The sequence below is a fragment of the Sinohyriopsis cumingii genome, chromosome 4 (genome assembly GCF_028554795.1).
Source record: "Sinohyriopsis cumingii isolate HCF-2022 chromosome 4, ASM2855479v2, whole genome shotgun sequence".
Classification (NCBI taxonomy): Eukaryota; Metazoa; Mollusca; class Bivalvia; order Unionida; family Unionidae; genus Sinohyriopsis; species Sinohyriopsis cumingii.
Window position 1 is genome coordinate 54,387,316 of NC_142964.1, and position 24,706 is coordinate 54,412,021.

Sequence of the window (24,706 nt, forward strand, 5' to 3'; positions counted from 1 at the left end):
ACTGGTATTCCTATGAGTTACAATACTGTAACATTGGTATTCCTATGAGTTACAATACTGTAACACTGGTATTCCTATGAGTTACAATACTATAATATTGGTATTCCTATGAGTTACAATACTGTAACATTGGTATTCCTATGAGTTACAATACTGTAACACTGGTATTCCTATGAGTTACAATACTGTAACACTGGTATTCCTATGAGTTACAATACTGTAACATTGGTATTCCTATGAGTTACAATACTGTAATATTGGTATTCCTATGAGTTACAATACTGTAATATTGGTATTCCTATGAGTTACAATACTGTAATATTGGTATTCCTATGAGTTACAATACTGTAATATTGGTATTCCTATGAGTTACAATACTGTAACATTGGTATTCCTATGAGTTACAATACTGTAACACTGGTATTCCTATGAGTTACAATACTGTAATATTAGTATTCCTATGAGTTACAATACTGTAACACTGGTATTCCTATGAGTTACAATACTGTAACACTGGTATTCCTATGAGTTACAATACTGTAATATTGGTATTCCTATAAATTACAATACTGTAACACTGGTATTCAAATGAGTTACAATACTGTAACACTGGTATTCCTATGAGTTACAATACTGTAATATTGGTATTCCTTTGAGTTACAATACTGTAATATTGGTATTCCTATGAGTTACAATACTGTAATTTTGGTATTCCTATGAGTTACAATACTGTAACATTGGTATTCCTATGACTTACAATAATGTAACACTGGTATTCCTATGAGTTACAATACTGTAATATTGGTATTCCTATGAGTTACAATACTGTAACATTGGTATTCCTATGAGTTACAATACTGTAACATTGGTATTCCTATGAGTTACAATACTGTAACACTGGTATTCCTATGAGTTACAATACTGTAACACTGGTATTCCTATGAGTTACAATACTGTAACATTGGTATTCCTATGAGTTACAATACTGTAACATTGGTATTCCTATGAGTTACAATACTGTAATATTGGTATTCCTATGAGTTACAATACTGTAATATTGGTATTCCTATGAGTTACAATACTGTAATATTGGTATTCCTATGAGTTACAATACTGTAATACTGGTATTCCTATGAGTAACAATACTGTAACATTGGTATTCCTATGAGTTACAATACTTTAATATTGGTATTCCTATGAGTTACAATACTGTAACATTGGTATTCCTATGAGTTACAATACTGTAACATTGGTATTCCTATGAGTTACAATACTGTAATATTGGTATTCCTATGAGTTACAATACTGTAATATTGGTATTCCTATGAGTTACAATACTGTAACACTGGTATTCCTATGAGTTACAATACTGTAATATTGGTATTCCTATCAATTACAATACTGTAATATTGGTATTCCTATGAGTTACAATACTGTAATATTGGTATTCCTATGAGTTACAATACTGTAATATTGGTATTCCTATGAGTTACAATACTGTAACATTGGTATTCCTATGAGTTACAATACTGTAATATTGGTATTTCTATGAGTTACAATACTGTAATATTGGTATTTCTATGAGTTACAATACTGTAATATTGGTATTCCTATAAATTACAATGCTGTAATATTGGTATTCCTATGAGTTACAATACTGTAATATTGGTATTCCTATGAGTTATAAAACTGTATCTATGTAAGAAGTCACTTCTCCCTAAAATTCAAATCTAGCTTGACCCCTGATATCAGCATTTATTTTAGCCTTCTTCCACTACCTATCTGAAGGAAATTTTATCTTCAAGACATTAAAGTAAAGTTAATATTTTAACGAAGGTTTTACTCCAAATTAGCCCTAAATTGAATGTAGGATGGGTTTTTGAAAGACATCTCAGTCAAGTTCTTATAACAAAAGAAATATAAACAATTCTGTTCTGTGTTAAACAAAAAGGTACAACTTATATCTTGCTTAATTCATTTACTTCTGTTTGTTCAAAAGAGAAACAAAAAATACATGATAGTAACATCCACATTTCTATTTAATAAATACAGAAGTAAATGAGGCAAATACATTCATTAAAATCTTGCATTAAACAGGTATAAACACCTGGTCTGGTTAAAACAAGGTGTTCCAGTAAAATTATATATTAGAGGGTTCATACAGTATTGCATATCCAACTGCGTAGACCCAGATCTGCTTCATCACAAACAATGCTAGTATCACAAACAATGTTAGCATCACAAACAATACTAGTATCAAATACAAACATACAATGCTAGCATCACATACAATGCTAGCATCACATACAGTACTAGCATCACAAACAATGTTAGCATCACAAACAATACTAGCATCACAAACAATACTACCATCACATACAATACTAGCATCAAATACAAACATACAATGCTAGTATCACATACAATGCTAGCATCACATACAATACTAGCATCACATACCAGCATCACATACAATGTTAGCATCGCAAACAATGCTAGTATCACATACAATGCTAGCATCACATACAATACTAGCATCACATACAATGTTAGCATCACATACAATACTAGCATCACATACAGTACTAGCATCGCAAACAATGTTAGCATCACATACAATACTAGCATCACATACAATACCAGCATCACATACAATGCTAGCATCACATACAATACTAGTATCACATACAATACTAGCATCACAAACAATACTAGCATCACATACAATACTAGCATCGCATACAATACTAGCATCACATACAATACTAGCATCACATGCATTAATACTAGCAGATGATGCTATAATCATGATCTGAGTTTGCTATGATAAGCACAGGCTATAATCATGATTTGAGTTTGCTATGATATGCACAGGGGAAGAGCCTAATGAAACATTTAAAATGTCTGCAGAGGCTTACCATGCTTATTTTGTTTATATTGGTTTTAATGGCACTTTTAACACATTATTGGTTATATCATGCTGAGGAAATGGGAGTCAAGTGCCTGAAGGAAACACTGAGGCAGCAAACCCATGCTGGTCTGGGCAGTTATCAAACATATCAGCCTTTGATTGAGTCCGTTCTCAACTGAGCTGCCACGGCTAACATATTTCTCATGAGCTTATTACTGTATAAATGCAGTCAGTAAGAGTTATCACCCTTGTCTGATGGTGCATTATGTGATGGTAGATCTGGGTCTCAGCTGTTCATAGATGATTGTTATACAACATGCTTAACAATCCAGGGACACAATGACAATGCAATATTAAACAATGTCTTTGGAGCTGAATCTTTTCTTTGTAGTTATCTGATTTCTTGTGAAAACAATTTGCATGAAAAAAGGATGTACCTAAATTACCTAGAATAAGCTGATGTCTGAGGAACAATTGCTGCATATTGCTAGTTTAAAAAAATAAACGAGAGTCCCTTGAAGGGACAGACACTTTATTGGGCAAAAAGGATTTACAGGAATTCAAGACTATTTAACTAATGAGTGTTAAAACCATCTCTGATATTCGTTAACAATAACAAGATTTTCAAATTAAGTGTTGTAGATGTATTAGACCAGTCATCATCCGTTCAGTAGTGATGAAACTTTTGTTGTTGTCATGGCAACCAAATTTGAAGTACATCTGGCACCATGTTCATTTTGTACCAACCACATTTAATAAAAAAATCTATTGGTGAATACCCCATGTTGATATAACTATCGATTTGGAAGTTGAGAAAACAATATTTTGAAGATAGCCCCCATGGCAGCCATCCTGAGGATTAACTATTTTCATTTAGGACCAAGCAGACACATTAACAACTCTTCTGATCACAATTCCCATGTCGAAATGACATTTAAGACCATCTGGACATCATAAGAAGTCTTTTGGTGACAACCCCACATCAATTTAACTTTCTATTCAGGAGTTAAGACAGTTGCTGCGATGGCCATATTGGACTTCAGATCAGCACCATTTTTTTTAGGACCAAGTAGATATCAGATATCGGTTAGTGAAAACTCCATGCTGATATGACCATTCTTGAAGGAGGAGAGGCTAAACAAAGATTTTCAAGAAGGCCACTGCAGTGGCCATACTGAGTGCCAGATCAGGACTCTTTTCATTTAGGACTAACTGGACATCATAAGAAGTCTTTCAGTGGATACCCCATATCGACCTGACCATCCATTCAGGAGAAGCAGTGAAAATAAGATTTTGAAGATGGTCAACATGGTGGCCATATTGGATGTCAGAACAACACCATCTTTATGTAGCAATCATAAGAGGTCTTTCAGTGAAAACCCATCTTGATATGACCATCCATTCAAGATAAGCTGCAGTAACAAAGATTTTTAAAGATGGTCACTGTGGTGGCAAACATATTGGATGTGTATTACTGTTTTCATTTAGGACCAAGTAGACCTAGGGATGAATGTGTGTACAATTTCGTAGCAATCCTCTAAGTAGTTTGAGGTGTAGCCATAAGAAACTTGTGCTAATGGATGGAAGGACATCAGACCATCCAATAAGCCCTTATGGTTTATGACCCGTAAAACTAAAAAGAAAGCTAATAATTAATTCATGTTGTTTGGAAAAAAGGTCTTTTAATTTCCATTTCTCATCTTTGCATGAAGAATATCAATATTTACCAACAAATGGGTATAGAAAACTGGTCATACTTGTCGTACAAAATCAACCAATAATCAATATACTTCACATATCCCAAGATTGCAGCTGCTCTTGCTAGACATTTTTCCCCAAAACTTCATGCAGTGTCAACATATCTGTGAAATTTAATATAAAAGCATTCAAATAATTATTAAATGTACTGTATTTCAGTTCTGTTTTGGCTTTTGCTTCAGTTTTAGTGTCATCCATTCCTTTCTTCCATAGTTTTCTCTCAAACTATTTATTAACAAAATGATTCTGTCTTTCTTAGCTATGTTACATAATTTCAAACAGCAGCAGTATTTTATGCCATTCTACTATTTGTAACAAGTTTTATTCCATGAGGTCCTCAAACAAGAGCTAGATACTCTAGTTGTTATTGCTATCATCTCTTTTCTTTTTAATTGCAGCCAGGGCTACACATTTTGTTTTCAAGGTCTGATATGTGCTGTCACATGAGTGGCACAAGGTCTGATATGTGCTGTCACATGAGTGGCACAGCAAATTTCCAAGCAAACCCCAATTGAAAACAGCTTGCTACAACAAATCTAATCAAGTTTTATATTTGATGTCATGAAAGTCAAATTCTGTTCTTGTTTCCATTATAAAATTAAACAATTCCCCTGAATCTTGAATAATCCCATTTCTTACTCATGCAAGCCAAAAGCAACTATGCTGATGTCAGCATGAAAAATCTGAGTATTTCAATACATTAACTGAATGTAACTACAAGAACCTGCCATAGCAATGAAAAGTTGTTGATACTGCAATAATCAAATTACCAGTATAATGGTCATTGTGCATATAAAATCAAAGCTCTTAAACTTTACTCTGAAGTGTGTGTGCATCTCAACACAGCACTGGTAATTGCTTGATGCTGTTAGCAAGGTACCAGGTAGATGAGTGGTCTAAAGTGCTTGCCTTCACCTGTCACTGCCATCTCAACACTGTCTATGTGGGTTTAAGTCTCGGGCTTGGCCAATGTGGATATGTAAGATAGCTTGCTAGTGGCTTCCCTTGGGTCAGTTTTTATTACCAGTGGTTTCCCAGGTTATTCCTCCACCAGTTATACTAGCCACCATGTGTAGCCTATCTTGCACTGAAAAATGGCATTAACCCCCCCCAAAACAAAAACTTTGTTCATAAGGAAAATACCCATTCTATCTCTTTTTCATATGGCTATCCTTCTAATTTGAATCTTTTTTAGACCTCAAATTCAATTAGACCTTCTTCATCGTCAGCTGGGTGTTTGTTAAAAGACCTGACATGATGTCCTTTCCAAACAATGTGATATTATGAAGTCCATGGAAAACAGTCACTAAAACAGTAAACAGACTGGTCATATAAAGCTGAATAAAATATAAATACAAATTTTTAATTCAAGGAGTATTGCTTGCATTTTACCTCAGATTTGGAAGTCTCTTATTTGTACTTGAAACATGTCTCTCATTTGTACTTGAAACATGTCTTTTATTAGTACATGAAACATGTTTCTTTTTTGTACATGAAACAACATGTCTCTATATGTACTTGAAACAACGTGTCTCTCATTGGTACCTGAAACATGTCTTTTATTAGTACATGAAACATGTTTCTTTTTTGTACTTGAAACAATGTCTCTTATCTGTACTTGAAACAACATGTCTCTCATCTGTACTTGAAACATGTCTTTTATTAGTACATGAAACATGTTTCTTGTTTGTACTTGAAACATCATGTCTCTATATGTACCTGAAACATGTCTCTCATTTGTACTTGAAACATGTCTTTTACTAATAAATGAAATATGTTTCTTTTTTGTACTTGAAACAATGTCTCTATTTGTACTTGAAACAACATATCTCTTATCTGTACTTGAAACAACAGGTCTCTTGAAGATCTTCCTATGCAAATTAGGATGGCATAGATTTGATGCAAACAGTGGAAGTATTAACTGGCAAAGTGCCAACAACCCCAACCCTGGTGTACCAATCTTAATATAAAATCTCAGATCAGTTTCCACTGATTTCACAAATGAGGTCTGTTTCAGTCTGAAAGGAATTGATTCAGTCCTTAAGTTTAGTGAAAGACCACAAACAAATTTATAAACAGAGTAAAAATTATTCAATCCGTACATATTTCTTGAATACATCCATTTGATGAATTGAATGAGGACTCATACAATCTTATCAGACTGTGCTTGTAAAACAGTAATCTCTCTCTCCTATACAAAGGCTCAAGTCTGACATAAAGTTTATTGATCTTAAATGCTGGCAATCCTTCTGGTAGTAGAGTTTCAAACATCTGTTGTTCTAAACAGGTAAGGAGGAATGGGTTAACAAGCACTTGAGCAAGTCTTCTTCACAACTTGGAAAATCTTAAACTTTGCAAAGACTGAATACCTCCATGATGCTCTGTTGTACTGAAATCCATTGCTGCTTGACATTTATAACTTCACACAGGGACTAAGGCTTCTTAATCAGCAAAAGCCCATTTAAAATAAATTTATGCCATGTATATAAATAGATTGATATTGTCCTCATCTCTTCTCATGTACTTGTGTTCTATCAACCACTCAATTTGTTCTTTAATTAGTTTCTTGGAGGGAAGGAACATATTTTTGAGTATCTCCACTAACTCAGTCTGTAATGCTGCATTTGTAATTCTCTTCCTCATTTTCATGATTTTTACTATGGCTTCCTGAAAAAGGCACAAAAGGACAATTTTAGATTCATGAAAAATACAGATTTAAATGGTTTCAAATATAAACTATCAAAGTTGTCTCCATTTTTTTGATAAACTGTTTAATGATAATCTAAAATCTTATCCCAATGTATTTCATTTTAAAACTTAGAAGTGTTGGTTATTGGTGCTCTCTCCCTTAACATGAACTTGTATAATGTTTTTCAGTGGAATCAAGCAGAAACAAAGTACCACAAATGACACATGATATATCCATTCTTTCATGTCTTTATGCATGATTTTAACCTCTGACCTTTGGTCTTGATGGTCACATACTGGACTCAGTCACATTAAAACGTTACTGATCACACCTCCCCCAAATAGTCACATTAAAAAGTTACTGACCATATCCCCCCATAGTCACATTAAAAAGTAACTGACCATACACCCCCCATAGTCACATTAAAAAGTTACTGACCATACCCCCCAATAGTCACATTAAAAAGTTACTGACCATACCCCCCAATAGTCACATTAAAAAGTTACTGACCATACACGCTAACAAATAGTCACATTAAAAAGTTACTGACCATATCCCCCAATAGTCACATTAAAAAGTAACTGACCATACACCCCCCATAGTCACATTAAAAAGTTACTGACCATACCCCCCAATAGTCACATTAAAAAGTTACTGACCATACACGCTAACAAATAGTCACATTAAAAAGTTACTGACCATATCCCCCAATAGTCACATTAAAAAGTAACTGACCATACACCCCCCATAGTCACATTAAAAAGTTACTGACCATACCCCCCAATAGTCACATTAAAAAGTTACTGACCATACACGCTAACAAATAGTCACATTAAAAAGTTACTGACCATACACCCCCCATAGTCACATTAAAAAATTACTGACTGTACACCCTCCCAAATAGTCACATTAAAAAGTTACTTACCATACACCCCCCAAATAGTCACATTAAAAAGTTACTGACCATACCCCCCACAGTCACATTAAAAAGTTACTGACCATACACCCTCCCAAATAGTCACATTAAAAAGTTACTGACCATACACCCCTAAATAGTCACATTAAAAAGTTACTGACCATACCCCCGTAGTCACATTAAAAAGTTACTGACCATACACGCTCCCAAATAGTTATGTTAAAAAGTTACTGACCATACACCCCTAAATAGTCACAATTAAAGTTACTGACCATACTCCCCATAGTCACATTAAAACATTACTGACCACACCCCCCCCAAATAGTCACATAAAAAGTTAATGTCTTCTAGCTATGGCCTCAATCTTTAAGGCAGTTGGTGAGACTGGCTGATGACACATTGTCTAGCTGTAATGTTTATCTCTGTAAAATATGAAAATATATTAAATAATTCAAAGTTGCTGCCTACACAAGAAAACAGACAATCAAGTGAATCACAATCTTTTTGTAGGGAATACAACTGTGGTATGTGACACATGATTTAGTCACACTTTGTTTCCAAAAGTTTCATGAAATTATCTTTAGTGGTTCAAACAAAAATGCACAAAGAAACAGGTTATAGAATCACATTCTCCCTTGCCATTAGCCCCACACTGAGGTGTAGGATGTATGAGATATGATACAGTCCTGTCATGTTTAAGGCTCATTAGTCCCCAAATTGGTATCAATTATCGGTTGTGTTATACACACAAGAAATAAGTTGGTTTGAATCATTTTTCAGCAAAAAAGAAACAGAATGCTAAGGAGAATGAAAGTAGTTTCATTGGTGGGCCTGCACCACAAATAGCAACTTCTATCTATATTTTTTTCTTGAAAAATGGACCCAAATAGTTCACTTCTTTTTCATAATGATTCCTGTACAATAGACTATTTGTCAAAATTTCCTGAGAGTATCCACCTTGACACTTTATCTGTAATCCACCATGACAAACTGTCTGTAACAGTGACTTATGAGAAATCATCTGTAACAGTGACTTTTGAGTATCCACCATGTTACATAATCTGTAACAGTGACTAATGAGCATCCACCATGACACACCATCTGTTTAAGTTACCTATGGGTACCCACTATGACACACCATCTATTACAATTGCCTATGGGTACCCCCCATGACACACCATCTGTTACAATTGCCTATGGGTACCCCCCATGACACACCATCTGTTACAATGGCCTATGGGTACCCCCCATGACACACCATCTGTTACAATGGCCTATGGGTACCCCCCATGACACACCATCTGTTACAATGGCCTATGGGTACCCCCCATGACACACCATCTGTTACAATGGCCTATGGGTACCCCCCATGACACACCATCTGTTACAATGGCCTATGGGTACCCCCCATGACACACCATCTGTTACAATGGCCTATGGGTACCCCCCATGACACACCATCTGTTACAATGGCCTATGAGTCTCTAACAATATTACATCATTTATTTAAATGAAACATATGTTTACAGCATATCTACACCAGGCCAAAAACAAATGGAATCCTCCTTCTTGTATTCTGCATACACTTCTACATCTTTTTTCATCTTTCAAGCTCCTGCAGTTCAGATTAAGCAAACTGTATCTCAAAATTTCACACAGAAGATTAATCTTCATGGTGGTTAAATATCTTCCAAAAAGATTAGCTAATTTTTCTTTTGATAAGCGATGTTTACATATCAACTGTACAATCAATAAATTACATCATGTCACCCTTAGTCACATGCGTCAAGTTTCATGAAAATACATTTAGTGAGACATTGCTCCTCCAAAAGGAATTAGGTCTAAGAGTTAAACCTTGAGATGGAGAGGGGTGGAGTAACTGCAGTATTTGACTCGATGTCTTGTCATTATACATATTCCACAAATATTTAAAGAAAATATCTAATGTTACAGCCCAGGCAAGAAAATGTCACATGAATACATTATACCTTATCATGACCTTTAAGCTTGAGGTCCAACTAATGTGTAAAATGGCATTAATACATTTCCCTTACTGTGACATTTAATATGGCATTAATACATTTCCCTTACCATGATGTTTAATACGGCATTAATAGACTTCCCTTATTGTGACATTTAATATGGCATTAATACATTTCCTTTACCATGTTTAATTTGGCATTAATACATTTCCCTTACTGTGACGTTTAATATGGCATTAATACATTTCCCTTACTGTGACATTTAATATGGCATTAATACATTTCCCTTACCATGACATTTAATATGGCATTAATACATTTCCCTTACCATGATGTTTAATATGGCATTAATAGACTTCCCTTACTGTGACATTTAATATGACATTAATACATTTCCCTTACTGTGATGTTTAATATGGCATTAATACATTTCCCTTACTGTGACATTTAATATGGCATTAATACATTTCCCTTACCATGATGTTTAATATGGCATTAATAGACTTCCCTTACTGTGACATTTAATATGGCATTAATACATTTCCCTTACCATGTTTAATTTGGCATTAATACATTTCCCTTACTGTGACGTTTAATATGGCATTAATACATTTCCCTTACTGTGACATTTAATATGGCATTAATACATTTCCCTTACCATGACATTTAATATGGCATTAATACATTTCCCTTACCATGATGTTTAATATGGCATTAATAGACTTCCCTTACTGTGACATTTAATATGACATTAATACATTTCCCTTACTGTGATGTTTAATATGGCATTAATACATTTCCCTTACTGTGACATTTAATATGGCATTAATACATTTCCCTTACCATGATGTTTAATATGGCATTAATAGACTTCCCTTACTGTGACATTTAATATGGCATTAATACATTTCCCTTACCATGTTTAATTTGGCATTAATACATTTCCCTTACTGTGATGTTTAATATGGCATTAATAGACTTCCCTTACTGTGACATTTAATATGGCATTAATACATTTCCTTTACCATGTTTAATTTGGCATTAATACATTTCCCTTACTGTGATGTTTAATATGGCATTAATACATTTCCCTTACTGTGACATTTAATATGGCATTAATACATTTCCCTTACCATGACATTTAATATGGCATTAATACATTTCCCTTACCATGATGTTTAATATGGCATTAATAGACTTCCCTTACTGTGACATTTAATATGACATTAATACATTTCCCTTACTGTGATGTTTAATATGGCATTAATACATTTCCCTTACTGTGACATTTAATATGGCATTAATACATTTCCCTTACCATGATGTTTAATATGGCATTAATAGACTTCCCTTACTGTGACATTTAATATGGCATTAATACATTTCCCTTACCATGTTTAATTTGGCATTAATACATTTCCCTTACTGTGACGTTTAATATGGCATTAATACATTTCCCTTACCATGACATTTAATATGGCATTAATACATTTCCCTTACCATGATGTTTAATATGGCATTAATAGACTTCCCTTACTGTCACATTTAATATGACATTAATACATTTCCCTTACTGTGACATTTAATTTGGCATTAATACATTTCCCTTACCATGTTTAATATGGCATTAATACATTTCCCTTACCATGACATTTAATATGGCATTAATACATTTCCCTTACTGTGACATTTAATATGGCATTAATACATTTCCCTTACCATGACATTTAATATGGCATTAATACATTTCCCTTACCATGATGTTTAATATGGCATTAATAGACTTCCCTTACTGTGACGTTTAATATGACATTAATACATTTCCCTTACTGTGGCATTTAATTTGGCATTAATACATTTCCCTTACCATGTTTAACATGGCATTAATACATTTCTCTTACTGTGACATTTAATATGGCATTAATACATTTCCCTTACCATGACATTTAATATGGCATTAATGCATTTCCCTTACCATGATGTTTAATATGGTATTAATAGACTTCCCTTACTGTGACGTTTAATATGACATTAATATATTTCCCTTACTGTGACATTTAATTTGGCATTAATACATTTCCCTTACCATGTTTAATATGGCATTAATACATTTCCCTTACCATGACCTTTAATATGGCATTAATACATTTCCCTTACCATGACATTTAATATGGCATTAATACATTTCCCTTACCATGTTTAATATGGCATTAATAGACTTTCCTTACTGTGACATTTAATATGGCATTAATACATTTCCCTTACCATGACCTTTAATATGGCATTAATATATTTCCCTTACCATGACATTTAATATGGCATTAATACATTTCTCTTACCATGTTTAATATGGCATTAATAGACTTTCCTTACTGTGACATTTAATATGACATTAATAGATTTCCCTTACCATGACATTTAATATGGCATTAATACATTTCCCTTACCATGTTTAATATGACATTAATACATTTCCCTTACTGTGACGTTTAATATGACATTAATACATTTCCCTTACTGTGACATTTAATATGGCATTAATACATTTCCCTTACCATGACATTTAATATGGCATTAATACATTTCCCTTACCATCACCTTTAATATGGCATTAATACATTTCCCTTACCATGACCTTTAATATGGCATTAATACATTTCCCTTATCATGACATTTAATATGGCATTAATACATTTCCCTTACCATCACCTTTAATATGGCATTAATACATTTCCCTTACCATCACCTTTAATATGGCATTAATACATTTCCCTTACCATGTTTAATATGGTATTAATAGACTTTCCTTACTGTGACATTTAATATGGCATTAATACATTTCCCATACCATGACCTTTAATATGGCATTAATACATTTCCCATACCATGACCTTTATGCTAGGGGTCCCAATATTACACAGTCAAGTCATGATCAAGATCTGGTAATGTTTCATCCAAATGTCTTTAAGACTTGCAAAGGTTACAAGCCAGATAAGCCAATGTTAATTGATTGACAAAAGGACACACCAAAGATTGGACAGACCATATCCCATATGACGGACTCAAAAATGATATTTCATAATAAATCTGTTATATAACTTTAGGTTTAAGTTTCTACTCTCAAATGTCTGCTTTAAAGATTTTTTATTTTTACCTTATGTTTTATTTCATATACCATTTATAGTCTGAAGAGCTTTTCCTTTGATCTCGAACTACTATACAAGGGACTATATGGACTATATACATGTGTATAACAACCATACAAGGGACTATATACATGTGTATAACAACCATACAAGGGACTATATACGTGTGTATAACAACCATACAAGGGACTATATACGTGTGTATAACAACCATACAAGGGACTATATACATGTGTATAACAACCATACAAGGGACTATATACATGTGTATAACAACCATACAAGGGACTATATACATGTGCATAACAACCATACAAGGGACTATATACGTGTATAACAACCATACAAGGGACTATATACGCGTGTAAAACAACCATACAAGGGACTATATACATGTGTATAACAACCATACAAGGGACTATATACATGTGTATAACAACCATACAAGGGACTATATACATGTGTATAACAACCATACAAGGGACTATATACATGTGTATAACAACCATACAAGGGACTATATACGTGTGTATAACAACCATACAAGGGACTATATACGCGTGTATAACAACCATACAAGGGACTATATACATGTGTATAACAACCACACATGGGACTATATACATGTGTATAACAACCATACAAGGGATTATATATGTGTGTATAATAACCATACAAGGGACTATATGCATGTGTATAACAACCATACAAGGGACTATATACGTGTGTATAACTACCATACAAGGGACTATATATGTGTGTATAACAACCATACAAGGGACTATATACGTGTGTATAATAACTATACAAGGGACTATATACATGTGTATAACAACCATACAAGGGACTATATACGTGTATAACTACCATACAAGGGACTATATACGTGTGTATAACAACCATACAAGGGACTATATACGTGTGTATAACAACCATACAAGGGACTATATGCATGTGTATAACCATACAAGGGACTATATACATGTGTATAACAACCATACAAGGGACTATATACATGTGATCCTAATGAGCAGATTCTCTTAAATTTGTATTAAATTCTGTAATACCTGGAGTCGATGGAATTTGGCCTTGATAAAGAGGTATGCAGATAGTCCCTGCAGGCAGTTTTAATGAATTTCTTTCCTTATAAATTGGCTTTGATCCTGGGGTTGCGGACTCAAATCGCTCTATAATTACGTACCAACATTGTTTTGTCAAACAACAAAAATGCACTTTAATTAAAATTTCAGCACAATAACATTCTGAGCTCTTTCCAGGGGTTCCAGTGGAGGGCTGCTGCTTAACATCAAATTATTCCAATATGGGCAAGTCATCAGCCCTATTTTTGGTGAATTTACATCAGGTGGTTTACATACATGTGATTCTGTCCATGTGCCAATCTGAACACCAGCAAAATATCCTTTGAGATTTTAATAATTTCTGTTTTAATTTTTGTGAAGTTCTTACCTGTGCAACAATTCTCTGTGTTCACTTTTGTCTGAAGTGTACAATTTCCACTATTATAAGTAAACTTCATGTATCTACAGGAATCTCTTTCAATAATTAAAACCATGCTCATTATGTAAACACCTGTAAGGCATGGTCATTAAATCTCGACTTAAATTACATAATCTAAGTCAATCAATTTACTGAATTTCCTTTTTACATATAAGTGTGCGTGTGTGTGTGTATTCACATGGAAGGTGCAGTACGTTAATATGTGGAAGCAAATGTACACTTCACATAAAAAAATTTTAAAATACCTGCACTCGTAATATCCGGAGTTGCATTATACCCTCGTTGTCCTCTTCTTTGCTTTTTTCTGTTGACAACTGCAATCGTCCAATCAAATTAATCTTCCCTCTCTTCTGCACCTTTCCATTTTTGCTGCAAAAGAATGTGAGGAAAAAATCATACTCCTTTGTATGTTGTTCAATGTTTTTGCAGTTTATCAGATACATGTATATGTAAAAACAGTGTAATTATTTCAAATAGTTTACTTGTAAAAGAGAAATGATGAAGGTGAAAATACTTTGTAATTTTCCAAAATTGTTAATTGCTTAAATATTAATATTGGTGAGCTTTAAAAAAATTGGTGTAGAAAAAAATACTCCCAAAGACCAATCCATTTCATGCTCTTTCTTGGATTACTTAGATAATATTATTTACGCATTAATCAAATAAAATATGACAACCTAGTCTTGAAAACTGCCTTTCATGGAAAGTAAAGTTTTTGGTAAATTATATTTCTCCAATATTGCATACCTGATCACATTACATAACAATAACTTTCTGTACTACCTCTGAATCCAGGCCTCTCCCCAAAAAATTGCAAAACATCTTTCTATGTATTATATAGACAAAGGGAAGTCACTCTTATGGATTAACTTACCTTTCTATTTGCAGTTGGTTACCATTATACCTGGTTTTAACCAGTTTTACCTCCTCAAAAACCTTAAAGGATGCTTGAACAGGGTTGAGGGAGAATTATTTTTAATGTGATCAGCTCCTATTGGCGAAACATACTTTACTAAAAAAATTTGCTTTCATGATCAAATACACTATCTGATCCCATTACATGTCGAGGAGAACAGGTAAATGGAAATGGTGAGAATCCTGTCTATCTCTATGTCACTCTTCATAATTAGAACTAATGTTATTCAGTTCTCTTCTTAGTGAAACCATGTCAGGCAAATGGAAGCTAGAGATGGCTGACTAGGCAATAAAAGCCATGTGTCACCACTTTATCCCAAAATGACGTATTACATTCACGGTCAGGCTGATTTAAGTCACTTGTACTTCAAGGGTTGAAATTTTCATTAGCATACCAGATGCTGTGAGAGTTCAGTATTTAGCCAAGCAGCTTATGGGGTTATGTCTTGCATTCAGCAGTAGGTGATAGTCATTTACAATTGATGCTCATATTGTATGTGCATCTCAGGTGACATCTGAGGACAATTACAGGGTCCTGGTGCCTTCCTTCTGGACAGATCAATCGGGGGGGGGGGGGCAGACAAATAGTCATTGTTGGTTGACTAGTGACAGCCAGGTCATGTCATTAGAATGACTGAACTGTCAGAATGGAATGGAATGAGGATCTATGGACATTGTATGTAGCTCACTCATGGTGTATGTTCAGATTAGTGTCATCATAAATTGCAAGGCATGTATGATAGCTATTTCATTGCAAAGAGGTGTGCAAGGGGAGATGGTAGCTATACTCAAACTAAGACAGGTTTGGCCATGTCAAAATCCAGGAGAGATTCCATTTGGGAATAATTTTCGTGAGCGTGATCTGGATATGTTAGAATTGAACTGCAAGTCAGAGATTAGCATGTTGTGGCCAATTCAACTCTTCACAAAGTGTCTGAAATCATGGAACTATATCCCTTGATTGTGATATGGACTAACTTCTTTTCTTCAAAGAGAAAGAGAAAGAAGTTGGCCATCAGGGAATGGGTGCATAAAACTGGTGTCACTTCAAACATTAGTGGAGTCTTCAACTGTTTCATTTGTTATGTATATTTAACATGTATTGTGTGTGATCTTTATCCATAATTGCGGGTAGGAACTTGGGCCCACCTGTCTAATGCCTTTTTTTGTAAACTACATATTACATATTTTTCTTTATGATTGTAGATTATATTTTAAGATTATTATTCTTTCAAGGTAAACATGTTTACATGGATTTGAGTTGAGAACATTGGTTTTCCCCTTGGGAATTCATGGTCGAGCTGGATTTTCTTTACTACATTTTTAGACATTGTAACTTAGCATGTTCTGGAAATGAACTATTGACCCTCATCCTGGTCTTCTTATTGTGCTTTAGGCTTTTATATTAAGCTTGTTTACATCAGAATTATGTACACCATTCCCTTGATAACTTGCGATCTGATACATTGTGAACCTGCTTATAATGCGGGGTCATGCGTAGGTCCCATTTTCCCCCCCCCCGAAAATACGAAAAAATTGATCCCCATTTCTTTAACTTGAAGAAAATCGTGATCAAAATTGGTAACTGAAATGCTGATATATTGCTTTTGTTATGGTAAAAAATGGTAGATAGGACCTAGAAATTTTAATCGCCAATATGAAATTATCAACTTTTAATAAGTCATATAATTTATTACATTTTCTCTCCAAAAGACATTCTGAGTACACCGTAATCAAAGAAATTCAAGGAAATTTCGATCAATGAAAATGTCACTATTGCCTAGTGTAGGCAGAACATTAATACTTAAATGCCAATTAAATAATTTTTATTAAGTGAAATTTGTGTTTTAGCTCTATCTTTTAGTTCCTTTTAAGTGTAATCATCATAAATGCAATGTGTATTTAAACGTAAAATGTGTCAATCTACCATAACAGCTATGTCTGTGAGTGTTTCTCTGAGAACCTAATTAAGTGCTGACCATGTTTTGATAACTGACTTGCGGAAGTTGTTGTTGTAGGGTTTAACGCCATTTTTCAGCACAGGATAGGCTATACATGGTGGCCAGTATTAATGGTGGAGGAAGAACCCGGGAAAACCCCGGAAAGAACCACCGACCCACGAGAAGCTACTGGCAAGCTTTCTCACATACCCACATTGGCTGAATTCGAGAACTGAACCCACACAGACAGAGGTGAAATGGCCGTGATCTGTAATGGACAGCACTTTAGACCACTCGGCCACTCGGGGTCCCCACTTGCAAAAGTATTTGTTGTATTGTTTCAATGAATTTAAAAGCTGGCCTCCTTTGTATTATCACGTTAATTACATCTTTTACAAGGCATGCAAATCCTACATTCTTAAAATCTAGGCACCCCGGTCATATGTCGGGTGAACTCACTTCAGTGGATCAATCAAACACTGTTATAAATGTTATTATGTATGCAACATAATTAAACTACCTTAAATTTATTCATAACTGTGATCAAAGTTAGCAAGGCAACCAAGCGAAATGCATACTTTGTGAAATAAAGAGCTTGGTTTCACAGATACAGACCATTGTGGGCGAACAAATTTCAGAGAATTGCTGAACTGGCACAGAGATATATTCAAGGATGCTAGGAAATTTCACTATTACTTCCAATGAAATCACAACATCAACATTGTACTAACTGAACAATACAAAAATTGAGTTTTGACATAGACGATGGTCTCACGAAATAAATATCGCTAGTTTTGGAAGAAAAAAGGAACCTTGTTTGGTGGTTGTTATTGTAGTTGTAGGGTTTAACACCATTTTCAGCACAAGACAGGCTATATATGGCGGTCAGTATTAATGGTGGAGGAAGAACACAGGAAAATCCCAGAAAGAACCACCAACTTACAAGAAGCTACTGGCAAGCTTTCTCACATACCTATATTGGCTGAACCTGACACTCGAACCCATGCAAACAAAGGTGAGATGGCAACGATCCTTAACGGCGAGTGCTTTAGACCATTTGGCCACTTGGTGCCCCTTTGTTTGGTGGTGTATCAACAGTTAGTCTAGTTTGCTGCTACATTGACCCTATTCTTGGCACTATACTATTAAATACCGCTCCAGGAACCAGACAAATCAACAAAACAAAAAGTTGTTGTTGTTGTTGTAGGTTTTAACGCCATTTTCCAGCACACAATAGGCTATACATGGCGGCCAGTATTAATGGTGGAGGAAGAACCCGGGAAAAACCCCAGAAAGAACCACCGACCCACGAGAAGCTACTGGCAGGCTTTCTCACATACCCACATTGGCCGAATCTGAGACTCGAACCCACGCAAACAGAGGTGAGATGGCAGTAATCCGTAACGGAGAGCGCTTTAGACCACTCGGGGCCCCAAAACAAAAAGTAGTGACACTGACGTTTTCATGTACAAGTGATAGTTGTTGAAACCAGTTGAAATAATGTTAACAATCTTTGACATTTTGAAAATAAATGTAATTTATAGAGAATAACGATCAACTTCATTAGAAAATGCATGTTATTAACAACTGTTATCACCTTGATTGTAAAACAAGGATTCAGTCATTAAACAGTCATGTTCCATACACACCCCACCCTGCAGTTTCCTTGATGTTAGGGATTTTTGGGAGGTCCTTCGGTAACTCGTGCCCTCGCTTATAGTGCAGTCTATATTTGTGGACCCTGTTGTGCGCAAGTTAACGAGAGGGAGAGGTGTATTACTATCTTAATATCTAAAGTAGAATCAGTCTTTTAGTTATATTCAGTTTTAATTTGAGAGGATTTATTTAAATTATTCATTGGAATTATACAGTGCTCTGGGATTATTATGAATTCATTTTGAGACATTTTGGATTATATCATTGTGATACATCAAGACTCTTAGCACATCAGTACTATTCCAGGCTATTGGTACATCAGCATATTCAAGACTGGAATTTTTTGGAACACAACTGAAATTCTTTTGGAATACTCAATACATCTGAACTTGTAACAGAACATTTAGGACTGTTTGGGATTTACATCACAACACTACAAGTTATTTTTAAATTTTCACTTTGTATTCTAGAGAAATAAATTATTTGTTTAATATTACTACAATTGTTGGGTTTTTCTGTTACTTAGTTTAAGATCATAGAGTCACAACACAGTCCTCTCCATGACTTATGCTCTGAAGGTTTTATATCAGGACATCCCCAAATGGAAAAAGAACTGAAGGAAATGTCTCCATGGAAATGCATGAATTGGTTGTTGTTGTTGGGTTTAGCGCCATTTTTCAGCACACAATAGGCTATGCATGGCGGCCAGTATTAATGGAGGAGGAAGAACCCAGGAAAACCCTGGGAAGAACCAACAACCCACAAGAAGCTACTGGCAAGCTTTCTCACATACCCACATTGGCCGAAACCTAGACTCTAACCCACTGCATGAACTGGATGCGATCTCAACTGTTTCAACTTAGTGAGGCAATCAGAGCTATTGCAGTCTGTACCCCACATTTCTTTAATTGTTCTAAAACATCAAAACTGATGGAAGGAAATATATGCCCCCATTACCTCCCAAGAGGTTAAAAGGTGCATGTGCATGCTTCTCGGGTTGTGGAAAAATGAAAAATGAATGTCAAGTGAATGGCCTCAAAGGGCACCCAATGAAAGGTTCCTGGAGGGACAATTGTACAAGAAGCAGCTGTCCTGACTTGAAACTTAGTCAGCCAGGACAAAAAGGAATATTTTGGACTTGAATATTATTTTATATCTGGAGCACCCATAAAGGTATTCCCTTACTTTGTGGCACAGGTCTGCTGACTGTTCCCCCTTTGCAGATGTATGTCCCCACAAGTGAACTGTTCAACATTATAAAGACTGTATTTCCATGGACATGTTCCAACCATGTGTGGAAGGCACTGATAACAGTTGAACTTCAATCCATTCTTGGATTGCAACCACTGACCATTACAATAAACTGGCATTATAACAGGTCCACCCCTGCATTTAGCCAGCCAAAGAAACTACCTAACTAAACAATCTAATCTTGTTTGATGGATGAGCTATACTTCTGATGGAAAAAGAAGTCACATGTATTAAGCGTTCCATATCCAGAAGATCATAATATTGAGAAGGCATATGGTCTGACTTCTCTACACTGATTATCCACCTTGAATTGCAAATGGGGTTGTTTATGTCGAGAACATAAAACAATACTTACCAAATGGTTTTGTAGTTGTCATCCAAGAACATCACCTTCTTTGTGGTGGACATCCTGAACTAGGATATGGCTTGTCTAATGTCTTTCTGAAGGTTCAATGTCATTGTCTACGTTGATGCCGTCTCCAAAATACTAACAATTCTTTTGATGTGTTTGGAAAGAAGATGCCAGGTAAATGTGCATGAAGGGTAAACCAAACTTTTGAGAAGAGACAAGGTTCAACTTCTCTACAATGATTATCCCTACGTGAGGGAGTAAGGTTGTTCATGTCATGAACCCAAAACTGAACTTACCAAACATTTTTTTGATGTGTCATGCAGAAATTTCACTGTCTCTGCTGTTGATATCCTTAACTCTTACTGAAGGCCCTGGGCTATGGTTCAGACTGGGCTATATGAATCACTATATGGAAGTAAGTATCGGACATGTCAAGACTGATCATCTCTATCAAACATCTTGACTGCCATTAGACTTTGTTATCAAAAATGTTCTGGAATTGACATCCTGAATCTACACTGCTCTTTATGAGCAGAACATACATTTTATTTATTACCCCCACCCCTTCATGGGATTAATTGGGGCATTCCTCAATGAAGGTAGGATGACAAAAGTGAAAGGGTTTGGATGACTAAATTAGGAGACCCTTTGATATGATTTGGATCACCCATGATTTTGCAAGAATGTTTAGTCCATATCTTCCGAAATGGGAGTAGCCTGGCACCCCAGGAGGGTTGTGATAGGGATTGGGTGATGGTGTATCATGGACAACTGATAGAAGGCCTGGGGAAGATGAAGCTGTTCCACTTTCTGTCCTCCCTACCTGCCTGCCTGTGAAAATAGGGGCATATGACTGTCAATAATGTTTTTAGCTAGGAGAAAAAAGAAACAAACCTGTCACTGCTGAGAACCACCAATGCGAATTATCTAGTGATAATTGTCCCTTCTCACATACATTCCTTAAAAGGGTTGTGGGGGCCCTGAATGGCCGAGTGGTCTAAAGTGCTTACCGTTACGGATCACTGCCATCTCACTCCTCTCTGCATGGGTGTGAGACTTGGGTTCTGCCAATCTGGGTATGTGAGAAAGCTTGCCTTTAGCTTCTCGTGGGTTAGTGCATCTTTCTGGGGTTTTCCCAGGTTCTTCCTCCACCATTTATACTGGCCGCCATGTATAGCCTATGCTGAAAAATGGCGTTAAATGGCTGGTCACCCAGGCAATACTCACATTAATGCAAACTCCTGTGGACTGGTCACCCAGACAATACTCACATTAATGCAAACTCATGTGGACTGGTCACCCAGACAATACTCACATTAATGCAAACTCATGTGGACTGGTCACCCTGACAATACTCACATTAATGCAAACTCCTGGTTGGGCCAGAACTGTGAGCTATCATCGAAATCCTTTGGAGATTTGGCTTCAGGGTCACACAGTAAAACTTGCCTCTTCATCTTGGGAAATGCCACTAGAGACTGAAATTGAAAGTAAAAATATAAACACAATGTTCAACAGTGGATTGTAATACAAGGTCATCTGAGTAACAATCAAAACAACTGATTTTAATATTAAAGTAATAAAAAAGACTGGCTAGTCAGAAAAATTCTTATGCTTTTCTCTCAAATTCATATACTGTGTTTTACTTCTGTTTATAACAAACTCAACTGTGGAAAGTGTAGACCTAAATGTGCTGTTACATATCCTCACAGCTGATTTGGGTCAGCCATACCACTTGTGCTATGTGTTATTCTGCAAACAGTAGAGACTACTGTCTGCCCACACATTATGTAATGTCATATCTAAATCTCTGCTGTTTGTTTATAGCATTACAAGCAACTGTATGCCCACATATTGTGAAAATACATATCTGGGTATCTGCTTTCTGTTCCATTGATTTTCTGCAAACAGTATAGACCACTGCACTACAGTGTGTTGAATACCATCAGTTTATTACAGGATACAACATATTACTATAGCGTATAGAATACCATCAGTTTATTACAGTATACAATACACCATATTACTACAGCGTATAGAATACTGTCAATTTATTACATGATACAACATATTACTACAGCACATAGAATACCATCAGTTTATTACAGTATACAATACTGCATATTACTACAGAGTACAGAATACCATCCGTTTATTACAGGATACAATACACCATATTACTACAGTGTATAGAATACTGTCAGTTTATTACAGTATACAATACACCATATTACTACAGTGTATAGAATACTGTCAGTTTATTACAGTATACAATACACCATATTACTACAGAGTACCATCCGTTTATTACAGGATACAATACACCATATTACTACAGTGTATCGAATACTGTCAGTTTATTACAGTATACAATACACCATATTACTACAGAGTACAGAATACCATCCGTTTATTACAGGATACAATACACCATATTACTAGTGTATAGAATACTGTCAGTTTATTACAGTATACAATAGACCATATTACTACAGAGTACAGAATACCATCCGTTTATTACAGGATACAATACACCATATTACTACAGTGTATAGAATACTGTCAGAAGATTAAACAAAACAAATAACACCATGACATCTATGTCAAGTGATGTTTCTTTGTCGACAATGAATGGGTTATTGACCTATCACATTTGGAAGTGTTGTAACTAGGAAATTGCTGAAATTGTAAATTTTTAAATGCTTTACTTTGAGATTTGGGCCCATTTAGTTTTGTACTGGGACCCAAGTTTGGTAACTGAGAAGCCCCTGAAAACACTTCCTGAATGTCCCTTTGTCACACTGCCACAGGACAGTCAATATTAAAGAGGCATATATATATATATATATATATATATATATATATATATATATATATATATATATATATATATATAAATAAAGTGTAGGTCACAAGGTATCTAACCCAAAGTGTTTTTCGAAGCTCTGTGTCTGGAAGTTCTGTAGCAAGGCGAAGACTCTCATAAGTGACTTTGTCCTTTGGTCTCTGATTCCAAGCAAACAGCACGCCCATTTGGAAAGTTGTCACCTCAAGATCAAATTTCCCTATATCATTACAAAATGTGATCTGCAAGAAAAAGACAGAGACATTAATTGGCTGATGTATACTGCAAGAAAAAGACAGAGACTTTAATTGGCTGATGTATACTGCAAGAAAAAGACAGAGACTTTAATTGGCTGATGTATACTGCAAGAAAAAGACAGACTTTAATTGGCTGATGTATATGCTCAGCTAAAGACGTAGAACAGTGTGACTACTGTATGATCCATCACTGAAAAAAGCATCAGTGAAGAATATACAAAAAAAAAAAATGAATCATATCAATATAGTTTTGAGCTCAAGATCCCAATTCTTTTAAAATGCTAAAATATGTGTGCAATAAAATTGCGAAAATGAATCGAAATAGACACAATGACACACATTCATAGACTCACTAATAATCATCTTGAAAAATACTTGCAAGCAGGAGTCTTAAAACAGACATGGAGACAGAATTTAATATAAAACAGCATATATACAAGTTGTGTACCAACCAGTTACAATATTAGTAATCCATTATGTGCAGCTAGAATTAGATAAATCATCATAAATTTAACTCCTTTATCATGACCTGTGCTACCATTCAAATCACAAAACTCCCCTCTCCACCCA

General features: G+C 35.1%; 1 protein-coding gene across 1 annotated transcript in view; it reads right to left on the reverse strand.

The window, feature by feature from the left end:
* Positions 1 to 1,958: 1,958 nt before the first annotated feature.
* The window catches only part of LOC149801185 (cullin-5-like), a 67,503-nt gene continuing 44,755 nt past the window's right edge, over positions 1,959 to 24,706 (reverse strand). Inside the window, exons 15-18 of the mRNA XM_089955218.1 lie at positions 23,960 to 24,121; positions 22,394 to 22,512; positions 15,166 to 15,289; positions 1,959 to 7,336 (exon numbers count right to left, since the gene is read on the reverse strand). Of these exons, the coding sequence (XP_089811344.1) occupies positions 7,142 to 7,336; positions 15,166 to 15,289; positions 22,394 to 22,512; positions 23,960 to 24,121 (600 nt within the window). The 3' untranslated portion in view covers positions 1,959 to 7,141. The remainder of the gene's footprint in view (positions 7,337 to 15,165; positions 15,290 to 22,393; positions 22,513 to 23,959; positions 24,122 to 24,706) is intronic.